Source organism: Lepisma saccharinum, chromosome 8 (genome assembly GCF_977018435.1).
Source record: "Lepisma saccharinum chromosome 8, izLepSacc3.1, whole genome shotgun sequence".
NCBI lineage: Eukaryota > Metazoa > Arthropoda > Insecta > Zygentoma > Lepismatidae > Lepisma > Lepisma saccharinum.
This window is the reverse complement of record NC_139236.1, coordinates 21792115-21809691: the sequence shown is the minus strand read 5'-3', so window position 1 is coordinate 21809691 and position 17577 is coordinate 21792115. Positions and strand designations below refer to the sequence as shown.

Sequence of the window (17577 nt, the reverse complement as noted above, 5' to 3'; positions counted from 1 at the left end):
TTTGTGAGTTAGTGTATGATGTTTCACCAACTACAACAATTCTGCTCGGGTTAGCATGCTTGTGTGGGGAATGTTCTTGTTACAGAGCCATGCCATAATATCCACCTTCGTTGTGTTCAAACAAGGCATTTTATGCACTTGCAAGGAATGTATACTGGCGTTGTCCATTACAATCATGGATTCAGGAGCGAGAAATGGCAAGAACTGCTCCCGAAAACACTTTCGAAACACGGCAGATGTCATTTCTGAATGATAGTCAGTACTGTTTGTTTTGGAGTGGAAAACCAATTTACTTTGGGGCACAAAGTCTGTAGCAGATGAACCAGCATGACACACTATAAGACGAGAACATTTTCCTAATGGCACATTTAAGCCACCAGAACCATCACTCATTCTCCAGCAGCTCGTCTTCGTGTAATTCTGGTTGACCCAGGTTTCATATAAATAGTATATATTTGCAGTACCAGCATTCCTGATTTCGTGCATGGTTTTGAGGAAGATCACTCTCGCATCATCAACCCTCTCCATTAAAAATTTCCTCCCATCATTGCCTTTCCTATATCTGAACCCCATATTTTTCAAAATTTTTAACACTGACCATGTACTGCCTGCAAACCCGATAGCTTCCTTCAATTTAGCTCTACGTTTCACTGCAGTATGAAATTCGCCATTTGCGTACATATCAAATACAGAGTGTCCGAAAAGTCACGCAACCCGGTGTTTACGACCGTATAACGGAATAGCGAAACGGAATTAGAAGAAACGCTTTCTGCCAAGAGAATGCCCTGTATATTGGGAAAATTTAGAGAGACAAACATATGTAAGAACATGCATGTTTTAATAACAAATAAGCAAAGTGTTGCCAAAGGCGGAAAAAAAATATTTGCAAATCGTGTGTATTGATGCACAGAACTCACTGAGGTAAATTATTGCAACATTTCACAATACCAACAAACAATTTGAATGGCCATCTATTGAATTTGACACAAAAAGAACTTTGACGAAGTTTCAAAAACATTGCAGAAGGGAATAAATGGGTTGTTCCAAAAATCGATGTTTTCACAATATTACGAGGGACACTGGCAACACTGTTGGTGTCACGTGTCACTAACAGACGTGTTTCACCTCAGGCTATCACACTAAGTCACTTTTAACGACAAAGGAGAAAGTTGGTTATTCTCGAACATATGCAATAAATTAGATACACCTTGCAACCCTGAAATGTGGGTATCCCTAAATGCTTCTCTTACCCAAGAATATGACGATGTTCGGATACATTCTTCAACAATAAACACTCTTTCCTGTGTAATCTGGAATGCCGTTCGCAGCAAACAGCAACCACCTAAGGCAGAGAAAACATAGCAATTGATACACTTTCTTCTGAACACACATTTCAGGGTTAGAAGGTGTATGTAATTTATTGCATATGTTCGAGAATAACCAACTTTCTCCTTTGTCCTTAAAAGTGACTTAGTGTGATAGCCTGAGGTGAAACACGTCTGTTAGTGACACGTGACACCAACAGTGTTGCCAGTGTCCCTCGTAATATTGTGAAAACATCGATTTTTGGAACAACCCATTTATTCCCTTCTGCAATGTTTTTGAAACTTCGTCAAAGTTCTTTTTCTGTCAAATTCAATAGATGGCCATCCAAATTGTTCGTTGGTATTGTGAAATGTTGCAATAATTTACCTCAGTGAGTTCTGTGCATCAATACACACGATTTGCAAATATTTTTTTTCCGCCTTTGGCAACACTTTGCTTATTTGTTATTAAAACATGCATGTTCTTACATATGTTTGTCTCTCTAAATTTTCTCAATATACAGGGCATTCTCTTGGCAGAAAGCGTTTCTTCTAATTCCGTTTCGCTATTCCGTTATACGGTCGTAAACACCGGGTTGCGTGACTTTTCGGACACTCTGTATAATATTACGCAATACCCCTTAACCAAAATCGTCCAAGTGCGTAACATTCTTTCGCCGATTATGACGTTTGCCAGGCGAGCAAAAAGAAACCGACCCTGTATCCGATCAACAACCTGGCAACCTTCGCAATCGTCTGAACTGTACGCAGACCTATCCCCCATGCAGTCGCTGTACGCTCCTGACATTTGGCAACACTGCTCCCTGACGAACACTAGGCACTGTCTGCACTGCGAGATTCACTTTGGAAGAACTGATACACTTTGTACACCATATCTCTCGCTTGTTTGTGTAGAACAAGATGCTTAGGTGTTACTGTAGCCATCTTGCACACGTATATTGACAAATTTTTGTGATCACACTGAAGAAACACGAACTGTCACAACGAAAACCAAACCAATTCTTATCGCTCGAAAAACAAAAGAACGACATCGCGCGTTTTCCACGGCAGTCTGTACTTCCTCCTTTTGCTACTGCGCATCGAGGCTTGTTCAAGTTCAACCGCTTTCATATAGCTCTTCGACTCTAGCTCTGGAGTCCCACAAGGATCGAATCTTGGCCACTTATTATATTTAATTGTCATTAACGACTTACCAGATGTGCTTACAATCTCTGAAAAACTTATTTTTTCAGACGATGTAAAAATATTTTTTAAAAATAGAAAACAATGGTAACTATAACCAATTGCACGAAGAACTTGATAAATTACTTAATTGGTGTGAAAATAATAGACTTAGTCTTAACCTCAAGAAATGTAAAGCAGTGTCATTTACACGTAACAGGTGTCCCATTTAATACTTATATAACATCTCTGGTGTGGAAATTCTAAGAGAATACCTTTACCGATCTTGGAGTCACTTTTGACCAATCACTAAGCTTTCAATCACATATTGCACGTATCCTCAGCGAAGCGCATAGAAATTTAGGATTCATAATGAGAGTGGGCAGCCAATTCAAAAAGAGGGAAACTTTCTTGTTACTGTACTATGCGTTTGTGAGATCGAAACTTGAATATACCTCGGTTCTTTGGGACCCTCTAGTCAAGAAAGAAATAGACAAAATAGAGAAACTTCAAAATAAATTTTTGAGGTACCTGTTATTTAAACTCTGTGGTGAATATCTGAAGTTCACCTCGGGTAACACGTTGCGTGAAATGTTGAGTGTTCAGTCGTTCGAAAAAATAAGAAAAATTCATCAACTGACATTCTTATCCAAACTTGTCAATGGAAAAACAGATTCTCCAGCTCTACTCTCACAACTAAACTTTTATGTTCCAAACCCTATTTTAAGACCCAGAAATAATGTCTTTAAAATCTCGCATGGAAGAACCAACATGGCAGAAATGGAACCCCTGAGGAGAATGTGCAAGTTGTTCAACTCAGTGTCTAGTAATAACCATAGTATCGATCTTTTCAGACTTAAGTGTCATTGTATTCTCTGAGCACTGTCTATAAACAGGGCACAATGAAGATTGTTATGTTCATAATCTCACCCTAAATTAGACATTATCTACATTTTTTACCTTTTTTGTTATAAAATACTGTTTCAATTCCGCTGTCGTATGATTATCTCTGTGTCTTATATGTGCAATTTATTACTCAATATCTCTTACACTGAGGCACATGGCACAGTGGTTCGGATCCCACTTTAAACTGTAGGTCCAGTCCCGATTAGCCTTTCTGTGCATAAAGTGAGACTTAAAACAACAATCCAAATCAATCAACCGATCTCTATTACACTACTACTATGTACATGTATATAAGCTGATTAAGTCTGTATTTATATACAAATATAACAAATCTATTAACCTTTAGCCCCGAGCCTCTTTCGCATGTAACCCCTTGCTGCCAGAGCCAATTTTAAGCAAAATGCAGAGTTTTATAAAAATGACTGTAGATCGGACGCTAATTGCCATCGACAGACAAATGATATATTGTTTTACTCAGAATGAACCATAGATTCGGACCATATAAAATGTATGCACATTCGGCGTATATATGGAGGGGGGGAAGAACCTAAAAATTCAAGATTTTTGTTTTCAAAAATGGGGGTTTTGCCCCCCACCCCCGACAAAAAGTACAAGACATTGTAACAATACACATGGAAATAATCACTAGAGTTTTAGGAACACGAAAATAATTGCACTATTATCATATGACCAATAGAACACGACTTGTACCCCTAAAAAGACATGTCTGCGAGCCACTGACTCATTCAGAATATACGTAAGTGCACATTGTCCTAGGAAAGGTTGCAGGTTGGGAGCGGTCCTTCCAGTTCGGGGTGGGGGTTGCCAATCGACAGGAGATTGCAGGAGGGGAGGGGGAACGTGTGTCACGTCTTTGTGACATATGTCAGAGGGAATGTCAAGTTGTTCGTCTTCCCACTCGGAGTCCGTGTCCATTGCCTCAAGCTCATCTCGAATTAACAACATAATTTAGAAGACAAAATACTAATAGCACATAACACAGTTCTCCACTGCAATAACAATGACCAACAGCTCGGGTCCAACCTCATATCGAGGCTAAACAAGACCTCACAGAGTGGCCACATTGTGGAGAACGATGTGCACGCTACTAAGTATGAAAATCAACTGCCAAGATTGCGGTGCATGCACCGTATTTATGGAGACTGCTAGAGCCAGCTTCATAAGTCAGCTGAATATTTCCGAACAACCACGAAGCTAGCCATTTCCAACAAACATATGACAAAAGAAAACATTACATGCTTAATATGGTGCATAATATTAATTACAACAAACGTGGACCAGACAAAAAGGGACGTGTCATAATTAATAAATTAAATATTTTAAGATTACATTTCATAGCTTATCTTAGCACATAATGGGGGGGGGGACTTGTTCCTGATAATAAGGGGCTGGCGCCTGGTTATAACTTTGTGCATACTGAGATATATCACAGAATTTCAACTCATATTAATACCAAGAGGTCTAAATCAAACAACTCAATTTTTGGATTCTCTTAATTTCACACTCTTGGCACACCCACCCAAGGATTGGTATCATTATGCTGATTCATCACCAAAATTGTGAGGCTCCCACCAGAAATCAAATCCAGGACTACTCGTTCATTTGTAAACTTAAGATTATCACATTATAAAACTTCTTCCTTTATGCTGAAAATGATTACATCTTTCAAACACATGGGTATCTATCTCTCTGAGGAACAGTTTCTGACAGAAAAGATGAGAGTATGGCCATTTGTATATGCAGGAGTACTATTTTAAACAAAAAAACTGTTACAGTTTCTGCAGACGGAAGTCAGAATTTTCATTTGAAATGGGTCAACTCAGCCAGCTACGAATTTTGATTTATCATCTTAGGACACTGGTCTCTTGAAAAACAAGTTTTGCACACTGAGCTGGTCTGTCTGAATTTTACTACACATTAATGTGTAACAAACAGCAAATAACAAGGAAATGGGGAAACAATCATCAGACTGAAAAAAAAAAATTTTTGCAGCCACGAGCTGCATTTTTAGTGGTACAGCCAAGAGAGATGGTTAAGTTGGTCCAGGAAAGTGGATAGGCGCATGAGTCCAGTGTATGAAAATATCATCAATAAAATGGAGATAGAGGAGTGGTTTTAAGCATTGGGTCTCCAGATAATCTGGTTGGAGATTGTCCATGCAGAAATTGGCATGAGATGGGGCCGGCCATTCTTGTGATCATGGATGTGCCTTGTATCTGGAGGTAATATTTGTCCTGACAACTTCACAGGTCAAACTCTCACTTCTGTTTCAACCATCTCTCTTTCTCTATCATTAAAGATGAAGCTGCAGCCACAAAAATTTTAATTTTTTCCATGTCTGGTAAGTGTTTCCTACTTCTTTCTTATTTGCTATTTAGCCCTTCAGGCTCTCCTTCCTTTCATTCACTACACACACACATATATGCTTGCACGCACACATGGTCAGTCCAAAAATCCAATTGAGGGTCATGGCTTGTCAAGCAGCTTTTCATTGAGTGATGAGTTCCCTCAGTGTTGTTTTGTGGCTTTCGAAACTGAGTCTGCTGCGATACGTTCCAAGTTATTGGAACCAAATTTTGGTGCTCCAATTAGGACCACTAACACCAAAGGCAAGAGAGCCAACCATCAAGGTATATGGGAGTTCATTGCATGTAACATAGTTACACATTTCTCGAGTATCACAACACCACACTTAAAAATTACAATTGTACTTACCTTTTCATCATGAGATCCCAGCAACATGTCCAGCCATGCATAATAGCACCCATCTTCTGACAATCCTTGAGGATTAAAACAATGTCCACAACACAACAATGCACTCATTGCTTGCAATGCAGAGAATTGAAGCTCAGTACAGGGTTCATCAGTTTCTTGTGTTGCCACAGTGCGATGATCACCACATCCGAACGGTTTCCCGAATTTCCCACTCCAATTAGCAAAGAGTGTGAACAAGTTCTTTTTCAAGTCCCTCTTCAAGAGTGTTTGGAGTGTTTCCACTGCAAGGAAGGAGCATTACAGTTCAAGTTGTGCAAACAATATAATGTATTTTCATGTAAGAAAAAAAGCTCAACTGAATGTGTAATCATTAGTGTGTTGGTTTATAATCACTAAAAACTTGTACAATAACATATTTACTCATACATAATGCGCACTTTTATCAAAAAAGATTGATCCCAAAAACTGGGGTGGATATTATGCATGGAATAATTCGGACAGCCAATATTAAAACCACACATTTTTCACTATGTTACTGCGTATAACACGTATATATCAACAGGTGCAAATACAAATTACCAGGTTGGGTTTCTTTAGTAATAATATTTTTTTTTTTAAATATTATAAAGTGAATGATTTTTCACTTTGTAACAGAACGTTTTGGGACACCGAGAAAAGTGGTGCTGTGCTGTTCTGGCAGAATTTGAGCATGCACCTCTCACCACACGAGATATCACAGGATGTCTATCAGCGGTATTTATTGAGCAAGAAGTAATAGAAAATAACTTAGTGCTGCAAATCCAGAACATAATTTTGATTTCACTTTCTTCTACTACATAATAAACAAGGCAGTTACAGAAGTGAAAGCTTTGGGATGGTAAACATAGAGGGGGGAAAGGTGGCGTGGGTTGGCGAGTCATTGTCCTCTTGGTCCACATAGCAACAGGTATATTGAATAGGTATGATGTAATTCACTCTTGATCGTCATAGCAACAGCTTTATGACCTAAAACTAAGAAAGCCATTTCTTGAAAATGTCTTGGGCTACGCATTATATAGGAGATATAATTATTTGTTGCTTTTCCCCATCAAAAGCCAGGTAAGCATTGTACACGTACGTGCATTATACATGCATGTACGATACGCAGGTAAATAAGCATTGAAAATTATTAAAAAAGGCACTTAAAAAGGTGCTATGAAATAAAAAAAAGCACCAAAAAATAAAAATTAAGCATGTACTTACATGAAAAGCTCTTTATCATTTTCCTTATGAAATTGCAGAAGTGCAACTTAATTTCTTTCACAGCATCTTTATCTGCTTCAGTTTCCAGATACAAGCGAGCTCCATCCATGTATTCAACAAATGCAGGATGCAATGACTGTGTCTCTCGATCAATCACACATGAGCTGAAAATAAATTGCACATATTAAAGCTCAGGGAAAAGGAAAAAAAAATGACACTACAGGAAACACAACAAGAAATAACAGTCTTCCTGTGTTAAAATCAGGATCAAGGCACAATTCACGAAGCATGAAAAGTAAAACCAACAGAGACTAGTGACATTTTGGGATACCACACATCAGTCATCAGGATATTAAAATGCCCATACCAAAACAGTACATCTGGACTGCTGTGGGCAGTGATATGACTATTTTTGTGTTAGTGGTTTCTTGAGTTTTATGTTAATTTTAATACAGGTAAAATGTACTTTTCTGCATGATGTCTTCTCACATTTGAAACAAGAACACTCTCCTTTAAAATCCATTATGAAAGTCTCTATAGTTATATTAACTATTGAAACTCATTGTGTGAGACTGTCAACTTTCTACAAAAGTAATTTCATTACAAATTCCAAAACAGAAACTAGCTCACTAACTCAAATTAAACTAGCACTCTATATTGAACATTGGGGAGAAAAAGCTGAGAACACTGTCAATCTTGGAGGTATGAGAATGGATAATCATGTTCCAGATGAAATTATTTTCCTGTAGTTTACGGTTATTACAAGCATAAGAAAAACAGTTTTTTCCTTTGTGACGTTTCAGGAGAACACACGCTCCTTTCATCAGACATTTATTTTCATTTTGACTAAAGATACAGTTATAACAATGGTTAGTAATTTTTAAACAAAAAGAATCTGTTATATAATGGATGTTGTCAATGTTACATTGTTGTAATATAGCAACTTAACTGTGAAAAAAACAGTCTATTTTATTTTTATTTTAGATTTTTTAAAATTATGAATCCCAAATATCATCAGGTAATTCAAATTCATCATTGAATAAAATTCATCAAATAAAAATAAAATAGACTGTTTTTTTCACAGTTAAGTTGCTATATTACAACAATGTAACATTGACAACATCCATTATATAACAGATTCTTTTTGTTTAAAAATTACTAACCATTGTTATAACTGTATCTTTAGTCAAAATGAAAATAAATGTCTGATGAAAGGAGCGTGTGTTCTCCTGAAACGTCACAAAGGAAAAAACTGTTTTTCTTATGCTTGTAATAACCGTAAACTACAGGAAAATAATTTTATCATGCAAGCAATGCGTACATACAAGAAAAACTATGTTCCAGATGGGTGAACAGTAATCTAGAATGGGAAGATACAAATGTTTTGAAGTACATAGAAAGTGCTTTCAGGTTATTCACTTCGGTGAATCTGTACAGTAAGCCTAGGATACGCATTGCCTTTTTTGTGATGGTTGAAATGTGATTTTCGAAAGTAAGTTTTGAATCTATAAGGATACCAAGATCTCGATGTTGTGTTTCTTTCATTAGAGGAGGTCATTAAGTGTATAATTGCTTCAAGAATGTTCTGTTTCAAGGAAATTGTTATGAAGTGGCATTTATAGACAGTTTATAGCACTTACATCATTCGGAGAATCTTTTTATGTCATTTTGGAGAAGGTGCATATCTGATGGCTGTTTTATTGCTCTAATAATTTTGCAATCATTGGTGAACATTAAATTGTGCTTGAGATGGGGAATTAAAGAGGTCTATAAGATCATCTAGATATAAAACAAATAATAGAGAGCCTTGGGGCACACTAGACATAAGAGGAGGCCAGTTAGAATAGGTTCCAGGGAGTATAACGTGTTGTTGTCTGTTTCTTAGATAGTCTTTTATTATTTTTAACGTGTTACCAGTGATGTTAAATCTACTAACGGTACACTGAATCAAAAGCTCTGGACAGATCAAAGTACATGGCATCCAACTGACTGTCACTGGCAATAGCATATAATTGCATAGTAGATAGATTGGTAAAGCAAGAGGAATTTGCGAAAAAGCCATGCTGTGCTGGGTTTATGTAAGAGGATGTGAATTTCAGAAGTGTATTTTTCAGAATTTATTTACAGATAATAGCAAGTGAGGATAGGAGAGAAATGGGCCTGTAACATGTTATATCATTTGCCTTGCCAATTTAAAAATAGGAATGATATTTGCTTTCTTCAAGTGTGTGGGAAAGCAGCCTTCAAAGAAACACTTGTTGTCTAACATAGCCAGATGAGTAGGTAGTGAGAGAGCTTTTTTTTTTAAAAAAAAATAGAAGTGTACCTGTGGAAGGGACCAGTTGCATCTCGAAACGTTGTTTTTTCTATAAAACATATACTCACAAACCGTAAGTAATCATTTTTATAGTATTTTTTGTAAGTACTTATATTGTATTGTAACAACGTGAGTAAGTCGCACACACCTTTTTTATAAAATGAGTTTGATTGAATAGTTCAGCTCATATCATTACCAACAGCTGAAACGCCATTGTGTGTTACTTGCAAAGCGATGCATTTGGTTTATCTCCATGAATTTATCAATGTCCAGAACCTCTTTAGATTTGTAAGAAGTTCATTTGTAGCTGTCTATATACTGTATATGCAGTGTATTTCTGTTTCATTTTGGTTCTGGTATGATTTCAAAGTACCTTGAAGGTGGTGGTGTATGAGGATTAGGGAAACTTTTCCACAGCTGCCATGCTCTCTTTTTGTTCTGCAAGAGAATTTGCAACTCTTTATCAACCACGGGGAAACTTTTTTTAGATTTCATTACTTTATGTAGCAAGTAATCATGGAAGAACAACGGTCTTTGAAATAAATCAAGGACTAAGACAAGAATGTGGTCTTTCTCTATTATTATTTATTCTGTACCTTGATAATATTATTCATGAATGGAAATTTTTAATTCCCTCAGGAATATATATTAAGGAGGGAAAAAAATACTAGAAACAGTAATATTTGCAGACAACCAGAAACTGATGGCAGACGTGATGATGATCTACAAAGGTCTGTTTTCAAACTTCAATCAATTTTTACATACACTGCTCTCCATAAATTAAGCAACAAATGGTGATCATCCAATAGAATCAAACACAAGGCCAGAGGGTGTACATATTTTATTTGTAACGAAAGAAACAAGTGTCCCACGCCTTACAGAACAGAAGAAACACAAAACAAGGTACACTCGTGGGCAAAAGAAATGAAATGTATGCATGGAGCATCACAGATGGTAAACGTTGGAGACTGAAAGTGACCATTATCTGACACTAATAAGGGATATGATCACCACGCGCAGCAATGCACGCCTCACAATGCTGCCAATAAGGTTGTCCACCAACTCATTGGGTATGAGGGTCCATTGTTGGGAGAGAGACAGTTGAAGGTCTTGGAGTGTTTGTGGAGGGGGCACAAGACCAGCGAGACGTCTCCCCAGAGCATCCCACATGTGTTCAATGGGGTTAGGGTCCGGGGAACGGGATGGCCACACCATGCGTTGAATATGGTGTTCGTCCAAGAACCGATCGACTAGTCCTGCCCTATGGGGACGGGCATTATCGTCCTGCAGAATGAAGCCCGGACCTCGTTCTCGTGCGAATAGTTCCACATAACGTGCAAGGACCTCATCCCTATAGCGCTGACCTGTCATGGTGCCACGTGGGAGGATATAGAGGTCAGTACGTCCACCAATAGAAATGCCACCCCATACAAGCACACCTCCACCACCATATCTGTCCCTTTCAACAATATTGGAGGGATGGAAACGAGTTCCTGCCTCTCTCCAGACCAATCGGCGTCGCGAATCACTGTCCAGTGAGAATCTGGACTCATCAGTGAAGAGAACGGACTGCCACTGGTCCAGTGTCCAGTTCACATGTTCTCGTGCCCAACGTAAGCAGGCTGTCTTCTGACGCTGGGTGAGTGGTATACACAACACTGGTCTCCTGGCATACAACCCACCCTCGCGTAGCCGTCTGCGTACTGTACTCGTTGACATAGGCCGTCCTGTGGCAGCAATAGCCGCTGCACGCACTTGGGTAGCTGTTGCGGACCTGTTACGCCGACTTGTCAAACGGATATATCGGTCATCCCTGACCGATGTCAGACGCGGTCCACCTCCACTGACACTCCGCGATGCATTTTGCGTTCTCTGGAACTTGTTCCATAACCTACTGACAACTGAACGATCGACATTGAGCCATCTGGCCACTTCGTCCTGACGCTGCCCTGCTTCTAGTCTACCGATGGCACGCCACCGTAATTCATCAGCCAAATGATGCCTGGTTGCCATATTCGACCCTTTCCGCACACTTGACTCACCTCTGCACTCTCCAGATAGACACACACACCTCTTCCGTGAACGCGCGTCTTCGACTCCAATACCTGGTACGCCAGAAATCCGTGCGAGGGCACGATGATCGCACTTTATGACTCACCTGTTTTCCCTAACGCATTCGTTGCTTTCTTTCAGCGTGCCCACCACTCTTCTTCTCTTTTCTCCAACTGTTTTCTCTTTTATCTCACATTTTCTTGTTGTTGCTTAATTTCTGGAGGGCAGTGTATTATAACTTGAAAATTTCAGAGGATAAAACAAAGCAATGACAAGAAATGGTAAAAACTTATTAGAGTGAAAATAGTGACGATAAAAAAATAGAACAGGTAACAGACTGTATATTCGGGAAGCGAAGCAATGATGGAAGAAATTTAAAAATATCAGTTGAAGTGAAATCAACATGTTCTGAGGATACCACATAGTTATTTGTCTCGACAATTATTAAATTACAGGCAAAAAGGGAAGACCATATTGCTGATGGAATGATCAATTTTTGTAGTCGCAGAATGGGCTTTGGTTACCCAGACCTAAAAGAAGAAGAAGAATTGATGATGATAATTACAGGCAAAGTAAAAAAGCATGAACATGTGAAACATGCAGGCCACTGCAACTTGATCCTTCAACCACTAGAAAAAAGTGTCATCATCTCCCAACATGGTTCACTCAGAAGGTAAATACTCTGTTTGAGGAAATTAAAATCGGCACATTCGAGAAGGATGTGTCAAATATTTAAAACGACATTACAGGCACGGCAAAGCAGTGTGTCCAGCCTTTCCAGCAAATAACGTTGTGTGAGATGGCTGTTGATTGATTGATTAAATGAGTTGGTGTTTTAAGTCTACTTTATGCATAGTAAGGCTAACCGGGACTGAACCTACAGTTTAACCTTTAGTTGCCCAAGCATCTCGATCGAGATACCCAAATGTAACCCTCACGGTCCCAAGCATCTCGATCGAGACGCTGTGTCAAGGTCGTAGTTTTTACGTCATAACTTTTCTATTTTTGGCTAGAATTTCAATTTTTTTATATATATATTGTTCCTAACACATGCATTTAACAGAAATGTTTCTTGCACCTTTTTTTCTTCATGAAAATGGAGGTGAAAAGGCAGGGAAAGTGACTTCTCTTTTGAGTCTCTTTTCAAGGTCAAATTTTTGCCAACAAATTAAGATGGGCTTTGTTGTTCTAAAGCAATGCTTTTCACTCCCGCCTGTTAAGTGCATTCGAAGGAAACTTGTTTATCAGTATCAGATGTCAAAATGAAAGTTTTCCGTGAGGGGGAAGACTGGTTGTTGAGAAGTAGCTCCAAGAATTGGCGCTCATTTTTCACTGCCTTCTAGCTTTTCGTGCGTAGGTGTTGTTTTGTGCCCAAGTGCGAGGACATTTTTTGGGTGACGTGACAATTTTTTAAAATAATTTTTGGGGGTTTTCTCCCTTCCCCCTCCATATATATATGCCAAATTTGCATAAATTTTGCATTTTGTGCATTTTGACATTTTTTTTCGGGGGCGGGGGGAAACACAATTTTTTTTAAGAAAAGTATTTTTGAGGTGATTTCCCCCTTTCCCCTCCATATGTACGCCGAATATGCATACATTATATATCATCTGAATCTGTGATTCATTCTGCGTACAACGGTATATCTTTCATATCTCTAGGGCATTTAGTTTCTGAGCTATAGTCATTTCAATGTAACTCTGCAGTTCGTTCAATTTCAAAGCTTGAGACACTGGCGTACAAGTCTTTCGTTTCAGGGGTACAACTCGCGTAATATTGGTCATATGACAAAAATGAAAATATTTTTCTCTTTCTTACATGCCAGCGATAATTTCTATGTGCATTTTGAACTTTTCATATCCTTTTTTTCGGGGGGCGGGGGGGGGGGGGGGGGGGAGAAACCACATTTTTAAAAAAAATTCAGGGGATTTCCCCCCATTCCCCCTCCATATGTGCGCCGAATGTGCATAAATTATATATCGTCTGAATCTGTGATTCATTCTGCGTACAACGGTATATCGTTCATATCTCCAGGGCAAATAGTCTCTGAGCTAAAGTCATTTCAAAGTACCGTTGTATTTTGAAGCTTGAATCAGCGGCGTGCCGACCATTCCTTTTGGGGGTACAACTCAAGTTACATTGGTCATATGATAATCATGCAAATATTTTTGTGTTCCTTACGTCAGCGATGATTTCCATGTGCATGTCGACACTGTCATGTACTTTTTTCTTGAGGGAAGGGTGAGGGAACCAAATTTTTTTTTCCGAAATTTTGGAATTTTGAGAGTTAGCCCCCTCCCCCCTGCCACATATACGCCGAATTTGCATAAATTTCATATAGTCTGAATCTCGGGTTCATTCCGCGTACAACGGTATATCACTCATCTCTCTAGGGCAATTAGTCTCCGATCTACACTCATTTAATTGAAACTCTGCATTTTGCTCAAAATCGGCTCGGGACGGAGAGGCTTACCAGTGAAAATGGCCTTGGGACTCAAAAGGTTAAAGTGGGATCCGAACCACTATGTGCCTCCACCAGGTATCGGACCTGGGACCCATTTATTATAAGGTGACAACGCTACCACTACACCATCAGGAAGGCCCATCTGAGATGGCTGTATCCAGTTCAGAGGAAGAGGGGCAGTACAAGGGTTGCCATGCACCAATGGTGGGCTTCATAGCACAAAGCTTGTTCCCCATTACCCACTCTTCCTGCCATGTGTCAAGAAAGGAGTCACAAAATCATTCTGCAGGTCATCAGGTGGACACGAACATCGCTGTCTACGTCAGTAAACTTGATGACAACATTGGCTACTTTGATCCCCTTGATGCCCACGTGACTGGGAACCCAGCAGAAGTGGACCTTGGCATTAGCAGATAAGGACACGAGCTGCCAAAGGATACATTGCACTACAGGTGCCTCGCAGTCAGCCATTCGACTCTGAAGCACATTGATCGAATCAGCACAAATAGGGATTATTTTGAAAGTGTGAAAATTTGCAAAGAGCAGGGTCTTTAAGACTGCATACAGTTCTGGCGTGTATATGGAAAAGGCAGGATATAACTCATAACTTTAACTGCCAGGAACCAACTGATTCGACTGACTTGTATCCATCCGTATAAAATACAGTAAAACTGGGGTATTGGAATCAAAGATCTAAAAACTGATGCTGGTATTTGGCCATTGGTGTTTCTGCCTTTAAGAGGGCAGTTAGAAAATGCCAATGAAAGGTGCAGGAAATTCCAAGTGGGGAGAGGCAGAATAAGTGGATACACACCAGGCAGATTGCCATCAACACAAAGTGCTGTAAGGATCTCGTCTGCATGGACACTAAATGGTTTGAAATCTTTCAGGAGCTCTCCCTTTCTGCCCCGAACAGTATTGAATGCAACTGGGCGCTCCATCGTGGTGGTACTGAATAGTGTTTGAAATAGAAATTCCTAGCTAGGGAGTTAGTGTTTTATGTTCACTTAACCGAGAAAATTGGAGATGCTTGTATGGTTCAATATGGAGATAATACAGCAAGAGGAGGGATGCTTATGAAAATGACCCCAGCAGGGTTGAGATGCTTTATGAAAATGTTCTTAACTGGTGGGATAGTATCCCCTGACATCCCCCCATACTTCGAGCACTGGTACTCCACAAAAACCAGCTCCCTCCAAGACAATATGGTCAAGAAAACTCATGCTGCCCTCTAGTAGAACATAACAGGCAAGTCCAATCCCTCTGGCATCCAGTACTACAAAAACATACACATAGTATTTCACCTGGTGGTGAAAATTTGAATTATTATTTTATCAGCATTTGCATCACCATGGTCTCCACAGCCTCTGTACCAAGTTTCAATGCAATCCGATGCATCTAACTGGCTCCAGAGGGTTCCATAGGAAAACAACCACCTGTTAGGTTTTATTACTCAGAAATTATGCATTTCCGGAAGCATGTTAATACACACTATTTCTACTCTAACACATGAGGAATCCATTCCTGAAGTATTGCTCTGCATTTTAGTTACATCCTGTATGTGTAAAAAGTGAACATTGTGACTGTTGCAGAAAAAGACAGTGTCGTACCATGAAGAGAAAGAAGAAGAGATTTTTCCCAGACTCTCTTCACACAATTTCACCTTCATAAAAGCATGTCAAAATGATGTTCCCAGATTTTCCATTTACCTGCATTTTAAGTTTTTTTCATTTTAATTTCCTGAAAATTGTAAAATTGACGTTCCACTGTTTTTTTTTTTTAAATTTGATTTCCTTACCTAATGCCAAAGGTTCCATGTTCAGCCACCATTTCAAAGACTTTAACCAGTTGCAAGCGTAAAGCATCCCTCCTCCTTCTTCGCCTCATGTTTTCTTGCTTCCTGTCAACTGCTTCACGAATGCAAAAGACAAGTTCTTCCATCAGGTCCCTAAAACAGAGAGAAATGTGATTCATTTATACATATTACAATATTACATTAAATATAATTTTTAAATCAATTACAATGACTGATTAGTTCTTATAACAAAGTCTTGGTGGTATTTATTTTCTCATAAGAAAGTAATTCTTGTATTGCTTTGCAGTGAAAAAAGTATATATTGTCAAGTTTGATTAATTTAATTATTTATTTTCAAGATTCCACAACCCTCCCTAATACATTTTCTACTTTTTACTTGCTTCTATTAGGAATAGGATATCAAAAATGGTGTTGGTTTTCAATAATGTTTACCAATACTACCAAAATGTTTTTTCTTCTTTCCTCTTTTTTCTTACATATCTATTAAACTGTCCAGTCCAATATATTTTTGACTGTAAATGTTGCATTTCTAACTGTAAAAAAAAAGTAGTGCTCTGCACCATGCCATGAAGGCATACAGGGGGTGTGGAGCTAGGGCCTCACACTATCTTGATCATGGCAGAAAGTGGGGGTGATGTGATCAGCACCATGCCACTGGCCACCTTTACTCCCCAGAGCTTCCTCCAGGTACCCACTTTATACAACACTGGGTGGATGCCTGAGCAGCTTGAACAGGTGGAAAAAATCCCGGTTCTCCCATGCTGGGGATCAAACCCAGGTCTCTCCCATGGTAGTGAAATGCCCTAAGAACTTACCTACCACAGCTCTTATTTCTAACTGTACATGAGAAAGTTATTTAGTGGGTCCAAGGAGTGCAATTGATAGTCATGAGTCTGCTTCTAGTCCAAAGATGGGTTTGTACGCAACTTTGCATCTTCTTGGGAAGCACTATGATTCATCTTTGATGAAAGAGATGTAATATTTATTCATCACTTGTAAAGTTACTTTTGAATATGCAGATAGTCCTCCCTATACCGATATTTGTAAATTCCTCGTTGGATAAAATATGCAGGAGACCAGTACAAATGTTACATGTAATAGTCAACAATATCACTGAACTTGCATCAGTCTACTTCTGCCTACAGGACTACATAAAGGATCTAGTCTATCAACTGTTTTTGCCACATACAGATATAAACTCAACTGCAGATTTCGAGAAGTAGCTCCATGGTAAGAGAGCCATGGTAACAGAGGATGTGCTGGGTAAGTTATGGCAAGAATTTCATTACATTGTGGACACCTGCTGTAGCAAATCTTCATAATGTCAAAACGAACTTGAATATGAAAGTAATATCATTTGTAGTATTTGTAAAGTAAAGAAAGGAAAGTGTCATCTGACTTCATGTATAGGGTCTACCAATTTGAACGTCAGATCTTTAAAATTAGATAGAATGAAAACCACAAGTGACAATGACATATATTTTTATTTTTATTTTGAAGAGCAAACAATGGCATTATGTTTTGAACTATATGTCGTTCAAATGTCCTCCTCTGCTTC

At 38.9% G+C, this 17577-nt stretch overlaps 1 protein-coding gene across 4 annotated transcripts in view; it reads right to left on the bottom strand.

The window, feature by feature from the left end:
- fry (microtubule binding protein furry) overlaps positions 1 to 17577 on the bottom strand; it is a 1034138-nt gene that overhangs the window by 907586 nt on the left and 108975 nt on the right. For all 4 annotated transcript variants that reach the window (XM_083126340.1, XM_083126342.1, XM_083126341.1 and 1 more), the window contains 3 exons: positions 16002 to 16151; positions 7371 to 7534; positions 6129 to 6409 (listed from right to left, as the gene is read on the bottom strand). In XM_083126340.1, coding sequence (XP_082982466.1) covers positions 6129 to 6409; positions 7371 to 7534; positions 16002 to 16151 — 595 coding nt within the window. The remainder of the gene's footprint in view (positions 1 to 6128; positions 6410 to 7370; positions 7535 to 16001; positions 16152 to 17577) is intronic.